This window comes from Ambystoma mexicanum, chromosome 10, assembly GCF_040938575.1.
Source record: "Ambystoma mexicanum isolate Mex_15411 chromosome 10, UKY_AmexF1_1, whole genome shotgun sequence".
Classification (NCBI taxonomy): Eukaryota; Metazoa; Chordata; class Amphibia; order Caudata; family Ambystomatidae; genus Ambystoma; species Ambystoma mexicanum.
In genome coordinates this window covers 1,180,930,729-1,180,951,137 of record NC_090932.1, presented here as the reverse complement: position 1 = coordinate 1,180,951,137, position 20,409 = coordinate 1,180,930,729, and the positions used below count along the sequence as shown (strand labels likewise).

Sequence of the window (20,409 nt, the reverse complement as noted above, 5' to 3'; positions counted from 1 at the left end):
TGGCTATATTACGCAGATATAAAATAATGCAGTCCAGTTCAAAATGGGCCCCAAGAAAGAGGATGAAATGTTGCAAGTCCTTGAAGGCTTTCACTGGCTTGCACAGGAGTAGCACATATTCTTCAAGGCCATGTGTTTCACCTAAAGACACCCTTTGAATGTCAGACTAACGCCAAACTACAATAAGGCCACGCTCCCCCTTGCTAGAGTTCATCGCTTCACATGTAAAGTTTTATCAGGTGTGGTATAGTCATCAGGAAACTCGTCTGTGGTAAAATGCTATAGGCACCTAAACTGTAGAATTCAAAACAGAGCTTTTTTTTTTAAAGGAATAAAACTTTAAGCTAGAAAAAAAACATCTCATATGGAGAATATGCTGCATTTTGTTGTGTTGATAGGTGCACGCAGGTAGCGAATTTGTAGAAGTACAACAATGCTCAATACCAAACTTCAAGTTGTAATGTGGTGCTTACAAAGGGATGTAGCTGCTCATTGGGTACAACCTCCAGAAGCCAGTTCTAAATCCATAAACTGAAACATAAGAAAAAGAAGGCTTTTTGGAAATGGCAAAAGTGCTCCTATGAGAACAGGATGAAAATGACAAAGGAACTGATCAAAATCTTAAGTCCAAAACACATATCCAATTGAGATCTCTTCTGAAGGACGCTGACTTTTGCTCTCACATTGAAAGGGCCATATCCAGTAAGATCAGTCTGATTAAAAAGTATATCGAATCTAGGCTGGTTAATATGGACCCTCCACTTTCTACTGCTGCGGCTCAGCACCAGGCTGCTCCTTTAATTTCAGGGAGGTAACCGAAGCAGAGGTCCTGGGACTCTTGGATAGGATAAAACCCATCAATTGTAAAGGCGAGATCTTCCCTGCAAAAATGGTTAAAGCTTGTGCCTTGCGCCTTGACCCTTTTATCACTAAATTTGTCAATGCTTTGTTTGCAGAGAGATTAGTCCCAAGGGAGATCAAACAAGATTGGATCACCCCCCTTCTAAAGAAGCTCTCCCTGGGTCCTAGGTGGCAAATAACTATCATCCAATTACAAACTCCCCATTTCTCTTAAAGATCCTGGACAAGATGGCACACAAACAGATCCAGGCATTTTTGAGTACACATTGTCTATTGGGCCCCAAGCAATCAGGCTTTCAGAGCTTCCATAGTACAATTGGATCTTAAAACCAATATTTTACTACAGATGGACAAAGGCAAATCCTTGCTAATGATGCTTATGGACCGAACGGCTGCTTTTGATCTAGTTGATCATTCTATCTTAGTCAGCAGGTTTTGCGAGAGGGCTTTCTTCTCCAGGGAAGCAGCAAGTTGGGTGCTTTTCCTTCCTCTCCGACAGTAGAGCTAAGGTCTTTCATGAAGACGCCATGTTAGGGGGCTATGACCTGGACTGTGGAGTGCCTCAGGGCTCCTGTTAGTCACCCACTCTCTAACATATTTGTGTTTACATTGTTTAATCAACTGGATATGGAGGGCACCTGTTATGCCAACTATGCAGATGACAGCGTCTTTTCCCACTTACTGGGAACTACATCGAAGACAAGGAGGTCATCAATGTTACTTACAACAGAATTCAGGACTAGATGCTGTGCAATGGCTTGGCCTTGAATAACTCCAAAACTGAGTTTATAATTCTAGGCACTCCTCCGAAGCTGCTTCAACTAGACCAAGCCTACTCTTCTATTCAAATTGCTGATTGTGTGCTACCCACTCTAAAAAAAGTGAAGACCTTGGGCGTTACTATCGACCAACAACTTTCAATGAGGGCTCACAACAACTTAGACCATATTTTGCAAAGTCCAGCTGTGCTGACCTAGCTAGAGCAATCATAATCAGCTGCTTGGACTACTGTGCTAGCATTCTGCTAGGCGTAGGTAAGGGAGAGATCAATCGCCTAAAAGTGGAGGCAGTCAGGGTAGTAGCTGGCCTACGGAAAACTGACCATGTATCAGCAACCAGGAGATCACTACACTGGCTTCCTATAGCCAAGAGGGTTATGTCCGTACCCTGTGCATTGCTCACTCCTGTCTCCAAGGAAAAGGTCCTATATACACGACAGCTCATCTTAAATTGGTCTTGATAGATGCAGCCTTAGATTGAATAACACTGGCCTATTGCAATCACTTAAAGCAAAATTGTCAATTGTGGAAAAAAGGATGCTTTCCTTTCTCGACCCCCACGTCTCTGGAATAGCCTGCCACCTGACCTAAGACTTTGCCCTTGTCTCGTGAGCTTCAAACGGAACCTAAAAAAAATATTTTTAATATTTTTGACTCATCCACACTTCTACATGCTTACCCTTGGGTTCACTGACTGTTTTTTGTCCGTTTGTCTTTCCCAGCACTCACATGCCTCTGGGCTCTTGTCTAGTGCTTTACAAATAAATTAAATAAAGGGATAGGTAGATTTCTCGCTTTCTCAGGAAGACTGCCTCAACAGCAATTTTAAAAGGCACAGACATGAAGCTGAATATCTTGCAAACCTTTACCATTTCAGTGTCTATAAGGAGTATCTCGATACACTTCTTACCAGAGACTTGGCAGCAACTTCTATCTCATCAGACACTTCTGCATCAGTCTCATTTACAGCCTATTGTTGGAAAGGAGACATGCTGGGTAACAATCCCCCCCAAGGGATTTGTACTCTTGTCACAATCTGCTTCAAGGCAAAGCCGAAGCTTTTTGATAGTTTGCCTGGGACAGCTTGATCAATGCCTGTCCTATGCCAAGTGTGTTCCAAGAGACACCAAATCCTGAGATTGATTTAGGTTTAATTCTCTGCAGTTCTCTGACCATTCTTATTCCATTGAGATGCGTACTCTCTGTCACAGTTTGCTTCCAGGCAAAGCCGAACTCTGCAAGCTTTTTGAGAATTAGCTTGGGACAGCTTGACCAATGCCTGTCCTGGGTCCAAGTGTGCTTCCAGAGACACCAAATCCTGAGATGGATTCTCTGCAGTTCTCCGACCATCCCAATTCTTTTGTTTGTCTAAAGCTGAAGAATAGAGGATATTAGTGGAAGCAGAAATATGAATCTATCTTCTACAAAGAAAGGAAAAAATGCTGTGTCTAAATCATGATATACATTGGCCCTTTATAGATTGATTGTGTTTAATCATGAATACAATATTGAAAGCAAAATTAACGTTTATTTAAATTACCACACACTAATAAAAATGTATTTTTTATTTATAATATCTCAATTCGTAGATCAGAACATGGTATAAAAACATTTTAGAAACAGAAGATGGACGACAGAAGAGGGGGAGAAATGCTAAATTCATGAGCATAAACTTTTTTTTTTTATCATCAACACTACAATGTGTATGTTTCCCAAAATATAAGCCGGCAGGGAAAGAAACAAGTCTTGGAGGTGAACGTACACAGAATCACTGCATAATGGACTGTGTATAACACAGATATAAGCCACTTGCTTTGCATGCAGCCCTTATCGCCAAGTTACTAAAACAGTTAGTCTCTTGCACATCCTGCTTCGTCTCACAGAGGGACGATGAAGCAGGAGCTTAGTAATATGCTTTTAAGGATCGTTCTAAACATGTCAGGACTGCACTGACATGCTTATACAACTACTCTACAGACAACGCTTCTTAGACCGGTCATATCCTATGATGAAATGTAAAAAATTAGCATACATGACTTTGCCATCAGCAAAATGTAAAACATACAGTACCAACAAAATAATAAAATAATGTCCAACAGAGGAATGGGTAAAATACTTAGAAAACAAACAATTGTCACTGTTCATCCCTGCAATTCGCACTCCTTTATACATTCTGAACAGGACAATTCAACAAAATCATTTGCCTGTACCCACATTGACCCAAGATGCACTAGAGTAACTAGAAAATTGAACCAAAACACAAATGTTCACTTTCCAACATTAAAAAAAACCACATAAAACATTCCTTTTGTGTGGTTTTCCACTTTGCCACACTTAGTCTTGCAGTCGGCAGCTAGAGTTCCATTTCCTCATCTGTGCACCAGTCCGATGGTAAAGCGTCACATGTCAGGTTTGAGGAGCTGCTATTAAACAAAGTTTCAATTTGCGGTTGGAAAGCAGCACACATAGCTGAAGTGTTTGGGCTGTCGGTTTCAATTGCTTCTTTAAACTCTTTGGGAACAGTATTTTGCTTGTCTCCATCAAACACTGGCAGAGGTTTCCAAAGCACTAACTCCATAGAAGGCTGGCTCCTGTGTGAGAAAATCAAATTAGCCATGGCAACATGTATATAAGATGGAAAAGTGACTTGCAATCGTCGTATCATTGGTATCCTCGAAAGCATTCATAATATCCCAACTAGCGTTTTCAATGGAGATCCCGCAGCATATCTTCATAGAATATATTAAACCATAGGTACTGTATAGATAGCCAAGAGTCAAATATTCCTAGCCAAGTGGTAGTGCACATACTTTACCTTGATATACATTTGTCACTGGATTTCGATGAAACGTTCGCAAAATAAAAATTGTTTGGCACAGCCCCATCCAAACTGGCAATTATGGGGGATTCCTTGAATCGTTCAAAAGTCAAGGAAGCCTAATCTCATTAATTTTCCCATAGAAATAAAGTTGCTTCCATTGAACTCCGGTACTGAGAACACCAGTAAATGGACTGCACCAAATAAACTAGTTTGGCAAAAAGCATTGCAGATATTAAGAATTTTTGGTTTGCTGTAAATCCTTCCAGCGGTAGGATATGGTTAGTTATTAGGCAGGGGAATATGGGCCATGGAAATATGCCAATGGGCCTCGGTCCTTCATAATAAATTCATATGCATAGCATGTGGTGTTGTAGGAGTGCATGTCGTAGGAGTGTCATTACAGTGTGCGTCATAAGTGTGTTAAGAGCGTGTGTCGAGGGTGCATGTGTCCTAGGTGCATGCGAGAATGTGTTGTATGTTCACAGTAGTGCATATGTAGTAGGTGCGCGTGTCATTGGAAAATATCATCTTGCTCTAGCAGTGTGTCTCCTAGGAGCATGTCTCATAAGAATGTGTGTCATTACAGTGTGTGGGAAGACCATCATAGATGCAGGTGTCGTATGAGCGTATGCCCTAGGTGCATGTGAGAGCATGCGTCATATGTCCACATGTTAGTAGGAGCACGTGTTGCCCGCAGGGGACAAAGGGCGCAATTGTCGAGCTGCCCGTATTTGAAGTATTGCTGTACCGAGCTTGGGACTGCAGGAGATCTGCTGCTGGTGTTGCTGCCCCGTTCACTTCAGCTCATTAGGTCCCAGTATCCCCTGCGAGGGTGACGCCCATGGGGAACAAAGGGCACAGGTGTCACGCTGCCCGCAGGGTGTCTGCTGCTCTGCAGGAGCAGAGCAGCATTTTGAAGTTTTAAAGCTATCTTCATAACTGCTAATTTTAACCACAATTTATGGCCGTACCGGACATGCTCTGCGTCTGGGGTGGATCCTCTTTGCCGCGAGTGCTTTGTTGTGACCAGCTGGGACCAGTTTTAAGGATTTGCTATCGCAGGCTGGAGAACGGTCGTCGGTCTAAAGGTATTCATATCAGCCCGAGCAAAGTAGCTTGCTTAGGCTCGGTAGTATAATTTTAGTGATTAACGGGACTGATGTGATGGCAGCAAGCACTTTGGTCTAAGTAACTGAAGAAAGCGAGATGATGGAGGAAGCGGCTTTACAGACTCATTGGGTTCATCCTTTATTTGTGTAATTTAACATTCCATTAGCAGCTGCCTTTGGTCTTTATGGATTGCCTTCCCGTGAATTCATGCACAGTGGTCTTTTTAAAAGTATTGTATAAGTACTTAATTCTCCAGACGGGTAAGCCTCCCTACTGACAATATTCCTTGGTGCTCATATTTTGTAACAGTATCACCCCCTGTTGTGAAATCACCTTGGGAGTGTGGTGGTTCGGGGGAGCGGTCTAATCAAGGGGCACGAAATGGAAAAGAGGTAAGCGAAATCGGATTTGTCCCTAGGGGTCTGCAAGAATAAAATCTTGAGGATGCTTAGCCGAGATCAAAGACTTTATGACATAGATGGACTGGGAATCAGGCCCGATGAAAATCAAATAGCGGATGACCTAAGGGAGGGCCAATAAAAGGCCATATGGTGTCATCCCGGTTACCTATATCAAACTATGCAGTCACAGCTGAAGCGGATATATTTACTGCTTTCTCTAAATCACCTTCCACTAAGGGTTTATTGAAGGTGATGCCAAGATGCCTCGCACGAAATATGGATCCCCTGCCTCCCTTCACCACCAACCAAAAACCTGGACAGGAAGGGGGAAAGAACTATATATTTCCGGTTAAATGTGACATTAAAAGTACTGAGACGACAATAGGGCAGACTGTTACCAATATCATTGAAGTGCATTGCCAAGCGTAGGGGTGCCTCAGCGAGGACCAACAGCGACCACAAACTGCAATTGACCACCCCTCACAGTGTCCATTCCGAGGGGGAGCGAAGAGAGGAAGTGTGTGTGGAGAGGACACGTGTGCAGTGATACAATTTTGAATCCCAAAGTTCCGCTCGCCAATAGATGTGAGGGTCCACCTCCGGTGGAGTTTCTTAAAAAGGGTGTGACCCATAAAAAACAAGGGCATAACTTCTGGGGTTAACTCACATGGAAAGGGCGCAAAGAGAAAGAATGCGAAGGGTGTAACCAGGAGTTTTCAAGTTTGTGAATCACAGACTAGCCCTGTAGCTATAAGTGTGAACCCAATACCTGAATGCAGTATATTGAGCAACATAGTAGAAGAAACTCTTGTTGATGTGAGAGAGTTTATGGTCCATAAACTCGAATGTTGGCTAAAAGAGCTGGCCATAGAAGTTAAGGAAATTAAAGAAAAGGTGGTTGCTCTAGGCTCAGGAATACCAGCCTATATCAGGCGAGAACCGGAATATTCGGGGCGTGCCTGCGTTGTTTCTACTACAGCACAGTCAGGTTTAATAAAGAGTGCCACAAAAGAGGCAAATGTGAATAATATATCCCAGAAGGAACTTAAGTGTGTGTGTGTGTGTGTGTGTGTTTGTTTTCGCCCTCGTTCGTTCGTTCTCTCATGTTCTCTCTCGTGTTCTCTCTCTCTCGTGTTCTCTCTCTCTCTCGTGTTCTCCCTCTCTCTCGTGTTCTCTCTCTCTCTCTCTCTCTCTCTCTCTCTCTCTCGTGTTCTCTCTCTCTCGTGTTCTCTCTCTCTCGTGTTCTCTCTCTCGTGTTCTCTCTCTCTCGTGTTCTCTCTCGTGTTCTCTCTCTCTCGTGTTCTCTCTCTCTCGTGTTCTCTCTCTCTCGTGTTCTCTCTCTCTCGTGTTCTCTCTCTCTCGTGTTCTCTCTCTCTCGTGTTCTCTCTCTCTCGTGTTCTCTCTCTCTCTCGTGTTCTCTCTCCCTCCCCCTCTCTCTTTCCCTCCCCTTCTCCCCCTCCCTCCCTCCCAGCCCCTCCCTCCCTCTCTCCGTCTGTCCGTCCCTCTCTCCCTCCCAACATGGATGTATCTCAATAATAAGGGACAACATTGGAATTCGGGATAGTACCCCTAGAGCACCCAACAGATTTGATTTTATACGGGTCTATTTGAGCTCATGGGACCTTGTTGAAGGTCTGCTGAATATAGACTGCAGTGCATATCCCTTGGTGAATGTAAAGATTTAAGAGCACCCGAGTCCAATGTTGGAGCACAAACAACTAATCGCAATGGGTAACGCAAAAGTCGGGGGAGGGCGGGACTCCAAATATACCACTCAGAGCAATACTCACAAGGTGGGCCAGGCATAGTGGGGATTTGGATGAAGTAGATTGACTTCATGTCGGGCGCTGCCAAACAGCAGAGAACGTGGATTATAAGACTCTTGTCTTGGAACATCGGAGGACTAAGACTGTTTGATGTCCCCGATTTGTGTACGTTCATTAGAAGCTTTCAGATAATCTTACTTCAGGAGACTTAGGTCTCCCTTCCAGTGCCGTTTCTGGTGTATACATCTTTTTACATCCCAGCAGTCAAAGGCTCAAAGGTCCAAAGGGCAGATAAAGTGGAGGCCTATTGGTCTGGATAGACTCCACTCCTCTGGGAGGAAAGTGGCTAATTGTCCACTTGACTCCCCAGGTTCACAGCTTCTTTCCATCACTACAGAAGAGGGCGATTGTGGTTATTTAACATATATAATAGACCACTGGGCCCACAGGGTATGGCGACAATAGATTTAGTCCATGAAACAATAAATCTAAGATCAATGGAAATATATGGTAACAGATATACTCTAATAGCAGGCCATCTCAATGTGCAGATTGAACCACCAAATGATTTACTGGACCTCTGGGTAGATCAAGATCTGGCCTGGGACATCCTGGCAGTTAAATCTCCCTATCCAAAACGAATTAATCATCTAGCCCTTGATGTGGCTAGAACAGCTGGAACTAATCTAAATTTAAGGGCATGCACTATTTCCTAAAGATGTACCAGCCAAAAAATCATTCACTGGGCCCAACAGATCCTCCTTGATTGATTACATTCTTATTTCTGGAATCGAGTGGGCTACGGTGGGTGAATGAGCTTTGTGAGAGACCGGAGAGTGATCCCCACCCTTTAACACAGAGAATTCTGACTAAATGGGAGGTGATCGGAGTAACCAGTGGGCAACTGCATAACCAACCGATAGCTATTGAGTGCCACGCCGTAAACTGGCAAAATGGGCTAGAATAATTTAACAGAATCTCGAATCCACTATCTACTCCTCGACCCTGGACAACCTGTGAATCATTTGTGGAAAGGAGAATTCTGACCCTGACATTATGTGCGAGTTTGAGAATCTCAAGGCCAATTTGGCTTCTTTACTCTCAGCAGCCGCAGCAGTAATTCGGAGGAAGGCTCTGGTTAAAGCCGGATGGTACGATAGCGAGTGCTCAGAGGAAAAGAGGAGAGTTGCATCCTGTGTTAGATCAAACTCAGGGATGGCTAAACCCATATTGTGCTCTCTTAGACTCGAATATAAGAGATTGGTGCTATTAAAAAAGCAAGAATTTGCTTGAGACAAGTGGTCTGCCATGCAAAATGCGCTCAAACTAGGGGATAGCACAACTTTCTGGAAAATGGTTGTGGATAAAGAGCTGAATGGGGGCAATACATTACAGTGTTGTATCACAGCAGATGAATGAGGGCTCCATTTCCTCGACCTTTGCAGATATAGACCTGTGAAGCTATAGATCTGGATCGGAATCTCCCATATATGGGAAATGCTCCATCTCAAGGGAATCTATTGTTGATAGTGAAAAAAAGGTAGAGGTGGCCTTAAAGTCTTCGAAAAAAGGGGTTAGGCCGCTGTCCCCGATGTGGTGCCCATTGACCTCTTAAAGATGAGGAGGCTATATGGGCCCCAGTCCCATGTAAGATGTTTAATGCCATCATAAGATCGGGAAGGATTCCTCCATCATGGCGACTAGCCGTCATCATCCCAATATATAAAAAGGGTAGAAGAGATTCCCCAGGAAATTACAGCTCGATTTCTCTTTTGGACGGTGCAGGGAAAGTCTTTGGAAAAGTGGTCTTGAGCCACCTGCAGATATGGGTGGACAATATTTACATCCAGGAAATGATTGATGAACTGATGAGGGGGTGCCAGGATTGACCCAAGATGGCGTATGTGAAGTACCCAACGCTTTTTTACGCCGATTACAAAGTTGTTTTGGCAACAAACCCCTCAGGGCTGGAGAAGTCATTGTCAATTTTCCTGTCCAGATGCAAAGAATTGCATCTGGATTTGAATATAGGCAAATCCAAAGTTATGGTTTTGAAGCCTCAAAATTCAAAACATAAGCATAAGATACTTAAGGTAAACAAAGTACCACCAGAGCAGGTACATTTTATTTTACTACTTCGGGGTCAGGTTTCATGAGTTTGGAGGCTTATCTGCTCAGCTGGACAAGCTAATACCACAATGGAAAAATACAACAGAGCTATACTTTCTTTTTTTTTTATAGGACATGGTAGCAGTGCTTTCTTTTCTGCCATGGACATGTTCCAAAAACAGTCAGTTCAGACAGTAACATATGGCTCGGAGATCTGGGGTATACTAATTTAGAGAAATCTGAAGTTGCTCACTATAGTGACTATACTCAGTCCTTGGTCCCCTTTCCTCCATCCTTGAGGGCGCCCCCCAACATGGGGGTGGTAACAGAACCTTTAGCAGCAAATCAAATTGAGCTCCTCCTTAAATTTAGTATAGTGCGCTGGGTGCGGACGCGGACGTGGGAACGCCCCGCTGAGGCACTGCCCACCAGTGCCTCACCTCAGTCGCCTTTGAACACATTGAACGCTTGGATACCTGGCTACTCTTAATACATATTAGCCCTTGGCATACTAGCGGGGGATGTATGGAGAAAGGGGACTATGAACTAGGAGTACTGTAGTCACTACCTTGAGTAACTTTAATTACTCATACGTCCCATCCCCTTTCCTCCATCCCCGTGGGTGTTTCCACCAAACAAGAACATAGGGTGGAGCTGTGATAACCTGCCTCATATCTAGGACGAAGAAAAATGTTCTTCAGAACCATGTGACCAACTCTGCATCGCGCCTGGAGCTGGTGTCCAGTGAGTAGTGCTTACAGAAGGCCTACGGATTGGCCCTAAGTAGCCACCTTTCTGATGACATCCCAAGAAGCAGGTCTCTGAAACACTACGGCCGTGGCCATGGCTCTGACCAAATGGGCATGAATTCCCTCAGGAACAGGTTTGCCCATGGCTGTGTATGCCTCCGAGATGGCATTGGCCATTCAACGGCGATGGATGCCTTGGAAGCAGCCCCCAAAAGTCGCAAACAATGCCTTCCTGAAGGATCTGAGTGCAAGAGAGAAGACTTGAGGACCCTCACGAGGTCCAAGGAATGCAGGGCCCTCTCAGTTTCTGACAGCAGGTTTGGGAAGAACACCGGCAGGCATATCTCCCGATTCAGATGAAATGTAGACCACCTTTGGTTGAGTGTGCAAGATGACCTTGTCACTGTGAAACGTGGTGAAGGGTTTGCTCACTAATCCTGTGTGCAGATGTGCGAGCCACCAGTAAAACTGTCTTTAGTGTCACCAAGCAGATGTCCACAGAGGCCATCGGCTCGAACATCTTGTGCTGCAAAGCTGCGAGAACCATATGGAGGTCCGAGACGGTGTGCAGCCTATGCATTGGTGGAAAAAGCCTAGACAACCCCTTAAGGTGGGCCTTAACCACCGGGTTGGCTGCAGAAAACCCATGTTCAGGGGAATTCTTGTAAGCCCCAATGGCCGCCAAATAAGTGCGGCACGTGTCCACCTGAACTCCGGAATGAGCAAGTTGTGCTGAAAAATCCAGTACGTCATCCAGGAGACAGGGTTCAGACTCTTGTTGCAAGCCCAATGGCAGAACCTAGTCTATTTGCTCTTGTACTGGGACTGAGTCGAAGACCTCCTGGCCTGCTGAATGATGTCCCAGTTATCGGAAAATTGAGCATGCGGAAGCCTCAGCTAATCAGGAACCAAGCGGCCAGGTCTGGATGTTCCACTGCACGCCCTGCTGCATCAGGAAGCCCTTGCTGGGGATCGGAAGATGGACGGGATCCTGGGAGCACAACCTCAGCAGATCCAAAAACTAGGGTCTTGAAGGCCAGTGGGGGGCAACCAGGATGTGGCTACAACCCACAGAGGCCTGGAACTTGCGAAGGGTCCGTTGGAGCAGAGGGGTGGGCAGGCACGCCTAACACCTGTGGCTGTGCCATCAGATCTGGAAGACGCTCCCAGTGAACCCCAACCAGCCCATGAAGCAAACTGGGGGCACTTGGCATTTAGGGGAGTTGAACAATTCTAGGTCTGTGACCTCCGAACGCTGGAACACGGTAAACCAAGAGCCATCGTGCAACTCCCACCCGTAGGTGTTGCACCCCCAACGGCTCAACTCGTCCACTTCTGCATTGCTGTGCCGCGGTAGGTGAACTGCTGAAATCCAAATCCCCTCCATCACAGCCATTCCCAGATCGAAACTGCCTCCATGCACAGGTGGGGGGAATTGGTGCCACCCTGCTTGCTCAGGTAAAACATTGTAGTAAAACTGTGCGTCCTGACGAGAGCAGACCTGTCCCTGATGAGGGGCAAGGACGCCTTGAGGGCCAGGCCCACTGCCCTGAACTCGAGCAGATTAATTTGCAAGAGGGCCTCCGTCCTGGGAAATGCTCCATGGATCACACAGCCCTCCAGAGTAGCCCCCCAAACCCGAGATGGAGGAGCACATCGTCACCACAAGGTGGCTCCCACTGAGACATTGCCCTCCATCAGCCACCAGCGAAGATCGGACAGCAGGAGTGGAGGTATTGGATCCTGTCTGACATTCCCCATCTCCTGATCACAGTTGGCCACCAGGTGGAGCTGGAGGCGCCTCATCTTGAGGCGAACATGCTGTAACAGTGAGCATGCAGGAGGCCATCAGGCCCAGAATGTGGTGGAACCACCATGCCAAGGGGGCCGAGTTGGCCAGAAATTGACCCATCGCCTTACGGTGGGACATAAGCCTCTCAGGCGTGGGAACACCCGCTGAACAGTAGTGTTCCAACGCATCCCTAGAAGACCAGTTCCTGGGACAGGCATAACTGATTTCCTCTGGTTGAGGAAAACCCCAAGCTGATGAAGGATAGCTGCCAATCTCTGGCAGGAGTGCACTACCCCTTCCGGTGAACCCCCGCCCTTACCAGTCAGTCATATAATAAGGGTAGAGATGATAGCCCTACAAGTGGAGAAGGCCTGCCACTGCGTTCATCAACTAGACATGAGGGGCCAAGTTCAGGGCAGCACCTAGTACTGAAAGTGGTACGACATAACCGTGAACCGCAGAAACATTTGACGCAGTTGATGAACAAGTTACTTTCTTACCTGGTAACGTTCTTTCGATGGGATGGTCCGACGACGTATTCCATATCTATGACATGTAATCACCACAGCTGTGCTGCTTCGGAAACTTTTTCGGCCTCTGCGTCCTGCGTCGATGCGCCGTCGTCGAGGACCTCCTCCGACGTCATCCGATGTGATAAGTAGGACGCACGACGCCCATAGCCTCAGTTGTAGTTTTTTCCCCCAGAACGTGTGACATAAGTCAACTGCCAGTCAGACACAAAGCCTTGCGGAACGTAAGCCACAATCGCAAAAGAAATTCTGTAGCGGGGAAGGCAGGGCGGGAGCGATATGGAATACGTCGTCGGACCATCCCATCGAAAGAACGTTACCAGGTAAGAAAGTAACTTGTTCTTCGAGGGGATTGGGTCCTCCGACGTATTCCATATCTATGACAGACTCCCAAAGCAAGGAGGAGGGAAAGAATTTAGAATCAAAATGTAGAATAGCGTCCTGCGCTCGGATGGAATCAAGGGAATAGTGACGTACAAACGTATGTACTGAAGCCCAGGTGGCTGCATCACAGATGTTGCGAATAGGAACACCCCTCTGCAGGGCAGTAGACGCAGCCATACCCCTGGTAGAATGGGCCCGCAAGCCAGCCGGTGGGTCCTTACCCGCCAAACGGTAGCACTCCGAGATGGTCAAAATAATCCAGCGAGACAAAGTCTGTTTCGTCACAGCTTGCCCCAAACGCTTTCCAGCGTAACCAATAAAGAGTTGATCATCCACTCTGACCCGGGACATGCGTGAAACATAAAAGCTTAAAGCTCTCCTAGGATCAAGCCTATGGAGCCTCTCCTCTTCCTTACCAGGATGCGGAGGAGGATAGAATGCCGGAAGAACAATCTTCTGGGCCAAATGAAATTCCGTCACTACCTTCGGAAGAAAAGAAGGACGAACTCTAAGGACAACCCTGTCCTTGTGAAATACAGTGAAGGGAGGCTTAACTGAAAGTGCCTGTAACTCACTCACTCTGCGAGCGGAAGTAACCGCAACTAAAAACACAGTTTTCAGAGATAACAGCCTCAAAGGGCAAGAATGTAAAGGCTCAAACGGAGCACCCATAAGAAACTTAAGAACCAGGTTTAAATCCCAACCGGGCACCAGGAAAGGTGACGGAGGGAACACATTAGTGAGCCCTTTCAGGAACTGTGAAATCAAAGGGATTTTAAAGTAAGAACACTCTTCAGACGAGCGCTTAAAGATGGACAGCGCCGCCAGGTAACCCTTAACGGTACCCACTTGCAAGCCCCTGTGGGCCAAATAAAGTAAAAAGGACAGAACCATGGGGATGTCACATGCAAAAGGATCCACATTCTGAACCCTGCACCAGTCGCAGAACTTACGCCAACGGCAACGGTACAGAGACTTTGTTGCCGGTCTTCGGGCCGAAAGCAACACCTCCATCACGTCCTCAGGGAGGTCCCAATCCTTATACCTCAACCTTTCAGAAGCCAAGCGTGAAGGTTGAGGGATCTGACCTCTGGATGGAGAACCTGACCCCCCTCCCGTGAGAGCAGATCGTCTCGGTAGGGAAGACGACGTGGAGGGCAGATGGATAAGTCGAGAAGGTCCGGGTACCACGTCCTCCGAGCCCACGCCGGGGCAATGAGGATCATCCGGGAACCGAACTTCCGTAACCTCCGCAGCACTTGCGGGATGACGGGGACTGGAGGAAACGCGTACAGCAGCGGGAATGACCACTCCACCACGAACGCGTCTCCCAAGGCTCCTTCTGGAGGAAATTCCCGCGAGCAAAACCTTTCGCACTTCCGGTTGACACTGGAGGCGAAGAGATCCACTTGAGGGGTCCCCCAAAGGGCGAAGATCTCCAGGAGAATCTCCTGAGCCAACTCCCACTCGTGAGAGATCGCGCTCTGCCTGCTCAGAGCGTCCGCTGTCACGTTTTCGGCTCCGGCCAGATGAACTGCCGAGATCGAAACTTCCTGCTGGATGGCCCAGAACTCGAGCTGCATCGCCTCTCTGCACAGAGGAAGTGACCCTGCCCCCCCCTTTTTGTTGAGGTAGTGCATGGCCACTGTGTTGTCCGTCAGGATCAGGACATTCTTCCCTCGCACAGACGGCAGAAAAGCCCTCAGGGCTAGCCTGACGGCCCTCAGCTCCAACAGATTGATATGGAGTCTGGACTCCGACGGAGACCAACGACCGCTGACTGTCAGCCCGTTGGCATGAGCTCCCCATCCCGGAGGGATGCATCCGTCACGATCGTCACCTCCGGCCAGGGAAGCCAAAATGGAGCCCCCCTTCATCAAGTTGCCTTCGACGGCCCACCACAGAAGGTCCCGGGCGACCGAGGACGGCACCTGAATCGAGTCCGACATCCTGCCGGAGGACTGCGACCATTGTGTCTTGAGTGCCCACTGCAAAGATCTCATCCGCAGGCGAGCCTCTGGCACCAGAAGAATGCAGGATATGCCATGAGGCCGAGCAACCTCAAGAACCCGAACGCTGGGAGCGTCTGGGCATGCTGAAACTTGTGCACCATCTGCTGAATGTGAAGAGCCCTCACCTCGGGAGGAAAACACTGCCCCAGGGAAGTGTCGAGCACTGCTCCGATGTACTGGAGCCGCTGTGTTGGCGTCAAATGGGACTTCTTTAAATTGAGGGAGAAGCCCAGCCTGTGAAGGGAGCGACAGGTGATCGATAGATGATCCAGGACTTGCTCGGGAGAGCTCCCCCTGATCAACCAATCGTCCAGGTAGGGGTAGACGTGAATCCCCCCCTTGCCTGAGATGCGCTGCCACCACCACCATGAGCTTGGTGAAAACCCTCGGGGCGGAGGTCAATCCGAACGGCAGGACCCGAAACTGAAAGTGCGAGTCGCCAACCACGAACCTCAGGTACTTCTTGTGCTAGGGATGGATCGGCACATGGAAGTAAGCATCCTTGAGGTCGAGTGACACCAACCAGTCCTGAAGCTGAAGGGCCTGGAGGACTTGAGAGAGAGTAACCATCTTGAACTTGTCCTTCCTGAGGAGTTTGTTCAAACCGCGCAAGTCCATGATGGGTCTCAATCCCCCGTCTTTCTTCGAAACCAAAAAATAAGGGGAATACCATCCCTTGTTCCTCTCCGCTACAGGCACCAGTTCTATGGCGCCTTTCTCCAGCAGGGCATGAATTTCCTGCGCAAGGAGCGGATCCGAACTCTGCAAAGAGAGGTTCCCCGGTGGATTGTCGCGAGGCCTGTGCCGAAAAGGAAGACAGTAGCCGTGGGTTATGATCTCCAGAACCCACACATCTGAAGTAATGGCTTGCCACTCTACAAGATGCTGCGCCAGCCTTCCCCCAACCGGCGAACCATGGGACATGGCCTCACGACTGAGTGGGAGCGGCTGCGGCGTTACCTGAGGGCAAAGAGGCAACTGCCCGAGCGGCCTGGGCACCACGGGTACCCTGTCGTCCACCTCTGGTACCCCTGCGATGGCCTCTTTGACTGCCAGCTCCTCTCGCTTTACTGAAGGAGGAGTAATAACGAAAGGAACCACCCCTCCACTGCTGTCCCCTAGGACGAAAAGGCGGAGGTTGGCGAACTGCAGCGCCCAACGACTTCGCTGCAGCTTTTGAGGTCTGCAACCTCTCAAGGCTCTCGTCAGCCTTGCTGCCAAAAAGGTGTTCACCATCAAAGGGCATGTTGAGGAGCCGGGACTGCACATCAGGCGCAAACCCCGACTTCCGCAACCACGCAAACCTGCGTATCACGGTGCTCGCCGCCATGGACCTACTGACGCATTCAGCTAAGTCCAAACCCGACTGAACGGACTCACATGGCATCCTTACCATCCTGGACCATAGCAAGGAAACCATCCCGTTCATCCCCTTCGGGAACATGTTCAGCCGCTAACGCAACACAGTTCCACAGAGTGTGCGTGAAACGCGACAAGGCACAAATGGAGTTGGCCGCCTGAAGCGCCATACCACCAGAAGAAAACACTTTCTTCGCCCAGCCATCAAAACGTTTGTCGTCCCTATCAGGAGGGATGGTAGGGTACGACGCCTGCTGGCAGTCGATACAGTCATCCGTGTCGTGGGCCTCCCCGAGGCACCAGAGGCAGGCGTCGTGCGAGTCCGTCACCGACATCTTGGACCCACACTCCCCGCACTTCTTGAAACCCGGACGCGGGGTCGAAGACGAAGTAGACATCTTCAGAAGGATTATCACAAACGAACAGGTTCGAAGAACCGAGAAGAACAGAACTCCAAAGAGTCAAGGCGTTTTAACCGAGAAACACGAAGCAACACGTTCGCGGAAAAAACAGAACTGAGGCTATGGGCGTTGTGCGTCCTACTTATCACATCGGATGACGTCGGAGGAGGTCCTCGACGACGGCGCATCGACGTCAGACGCCGAAAAAGTTTCCGAAGCAGCACAGCTGTGGTGATTACAGGCCATAGATATGGAATACGTCGGAGGACCCAATCCCCTCGAAATATCAGTACATGCAGGTATGCATACTTTATGTACAGGGAACACATCCAGTCCCCTGCACGCAGAGACTCGGCTTTGTGCGTGGGAGTAATCATTTTAAGGCGTTCCAGTGGTAAAAACCGATTTAGAAATGACAGGTCAAGGACAACCTCCAGGCCTGCCTCGTAGTTCTTGGGTACGCAAAAAATCCTGGAATAGTAACCAAAGCTCCTGTCTGAAAGAGGAACTTGTTCTATCGCCTGCACCTCCAAGAGGGAAAGGACCTCCTGTAAAAGAGCTGGGGACCCGATCAGAAGAAGAGGAGGAGAGGATGGTAGAGGAAATAGAAGAGGAAGCCTCGATACTACAGATAGTCCTGGAAAAGAGACAACCTGCCCACACACAGGCGAGCTGTGTTCCTCGACCTTGACGTCACTGCTTCTTGGTGGCAGAGGTAGAAGAGGGGGTGGGGGAGCAGAAAAATCTGCACTATGCCCTCTGCTGCATGCTCCTGTTTTCGCTGGTTGACCTGTCTGGGCTCTGTGTACCGTAGTCCCCGAACCCCTTTGAATCGAGAGAAAGCATGGGGTTTGAACTCAGTCCTACGCTGGGACTGAGGGAAGGACTTCTGACCTGGTTTGTCAGGATGGCCAAGGACTTTACAGTTTCAGTGGAGGTTTTCTTCTTTGTCAACTCATCAGTGGACAAATGAAAAAGGTCCACGCCATCAAAGTGCAGATCCAGCATCCGCTCCTGCACATCACATGAAAACCTTTGTGGCGTGCATCCACGCTGTCCTTCTCAGCTCAGCCCCAAGGCACAACCCTCTGCTGGCTGTGTCAATGTGGGAGACCGAAGACTCCACGAGGTCCTGCGCAATGGCTTGGGCATCTGGCAGACTGGCCTTGACGGAGATTTGCTTGTCCGGAGGGAGGTCTGGCAGAAATTCCCCAAGCTCCTACCACAGCTGCTGGTTAACCGCAGCCAAGTGGGTGTCTGCGTTGGCTTGCCGCAGAGGCAGTCCCGACATGAGTAACAGCACTTTTCCAAGGGCTCAAGGACTTTGTCCGCCTTGGACAGGCAACTGAAGGTGGCTTCTGTGGAGGAAGACTATGAAGATGATGGTTTAGAATACAAAAAAGCTGCAGAATGGGGCTGCGGGTGGGTGGCAAGGAGGATTGGCTCCCCGTCCGTCAGCCTAAACCTACTGTCCAACTTCTTGTTCATCTGGGCGTTGGCCCTGGGCTTCTCCCAGACCTTTCGCGCTACCTGCAGGACATCCTTCTGGAGGGGGATGCCAGACCGGATCGTGGTGCATTTCACCAAGACCTCTGCTAGCACACCCAACTCCTGGGGGGCTTCCTCATGAAGTGGGACCACCAAGAGCTTTGCCAGCACCTGAAGGCGGTCATGAAAGGACTTAACGAATGCCGAGTGCTCATCGTCCTGGGCGTCATCGAGGGGAATCCAGGCCCTGGGACAAAGGTGCCAGCAGTCCCCCCCCTCCCCCAACCCCCAGAGCCGCAGATAGGTTCAATGGCTGTTGAAGGGGAGGTGTTGTTGGTACAGGTGGAGGTGTCACAATGACCAGCAAGGTCTGAACCAGTGGAGGGACAGGCAACGGCAGTGCAGGAGGAACGGGAGGAGTACCTAGAGGAGGGGGCCAGGACGGCGCCACCTTCGGGATGACCATCACAATGTCAGGAGCCCCTTCATCTGAGGGGAGCGGAGAAGAGGGAAGCGCTTGAAGAAGCGGTACTCACTAGTCACCAGGGCCCAACACTCCAAGGTGCTAGGCCTCCTGCATGTTAGCCGTACAGCTGTGACGGGTAGATGTAGTCCTGAGTGGACTAAAGACCTGCACCGTAAGATCCACTGCCGCTTCAAGAGGGAAAGCCCATTCGATGGCTGGCCCCGAGCTGGATCCAAGATGGCCGCCTGTCTGGCATGCTCTGCCACGTGCCGCTCCACCATTTTGAAGCCTTGCGCCACACCCTGGGCAGGAGGGCACAGAGGCCCTGGCCAAGGCAGGCCTCAGATACGCGAAGATACAGCTAGGGACTTGCACTCGAATCAGAGAATTCTACCTCATAGATCCCTCTGGTAGGCGCCCAGCCCTAAGCCGGATGGCCAGTAGTCGTAATAGCCTTACTCACAACCTTGCAGCAATCTCAGATAGGCTGGACGCCCTCGGCACCAGTGCAGGTAGTCGTGCTGGATTTAGCCGAGGACAGACTCTTGGAGGTGGGATTTGACGATCTCTTACCCCCTGGACATACTTGATCGTCCCTCCGAGGATAGCCTGGTAGGGACCCGTAGCCCCTCAGCTTGGGAGCCGGTAGCCTGGACGGCCTCAGGTCTGTCCCCAGAGCGTCAAGAAGACCCCCAGTGCCCCTCGACCTGGGAGCTGGTATCCTTAGAGGCCTCGGTCCTGCCAGGATGTGAATCCGAGGAACCGCGATCAGCGAGAACCCTGGGGAAGTAGTTGCGGCACTGTGGAGCCGTGTTGAACAGAGGGGCAACCTCATCTAAATGAAAGGTCCTGATGACTAAGTCCTTGTTTGTTTGTTTATTTATTTGGTAATGCGCGCCTAACCCATGGGTAGCTGGGCGCAACAGTTTACATGAAAATTTAAGCTTGTTACATTGTTTGGCAAGATTATAAGGATTCTATCAGTTATTTTTAACCAGTTAACCTCTTTCCTGAAATTAGTGATGTGCTCTCTGTAGGGGATGTTTAATGCTGCTCTCAGGGCATTATTCTGTAGTCTTTGAAATGTGTCTGTGATCTATTTGCTAGTTCCAGAATATAGGGCGTTACAGTAGTCTAACCTAGACATGAGGGCGTTAGCTAAGGTGATGCAGCTGGCACTGGAAAAGTATGGTCTGGATGCGCGGATGATTTTGCATGTGTAGGTAGAAGAGGCGAGGGAGTTGACCTGCTTCTTGAGAGTGAGGGAGGAGTCCAGATAGAATCCAAGGGTTTTAACCACAGACATCACCTTGATAGGGTTGTTATCATTTCTGAAGGATGTGTAGTTTGGGCACAGTTTTTGGATGTTGGCTTCAGAGCC

The 20,409-nt window shown here is 48.8% G+C and overlaps 1 protein-coding gene across 4 annotated transcripts in view; it reads right to left on the bottom strand.

Moving 5' to 3' along the window:
* Window positions 1–3,190: 3,190 nt before the first annotated feature.
* The window catches only part of CCDC117 (coiled-coil domain containing 117), a 519,424-nt gene continuing 502,205 nt past the window's right edge, over window positions 3,191–20,409 (bottom strand). For 2 of the 4 annotated variants that reach the window (XM_069619164.1, XM_069619166.1), the window contains one exon: window positions 3,191–4,231. In XM_069619164.1, the coding sequence (XP_069475265.1) occupies window positions 3,994–4,231 (238 nt within the window). In that variant the 3' untranslated portion in view covers window positions 3,191–3,993. The remainder of the gene's footprint in view (window positions 4,232–20,409) is intronic. The other 2 variants (XM_069619165.1, XM_069619167.1) reach the window with 1 other exon arrangement.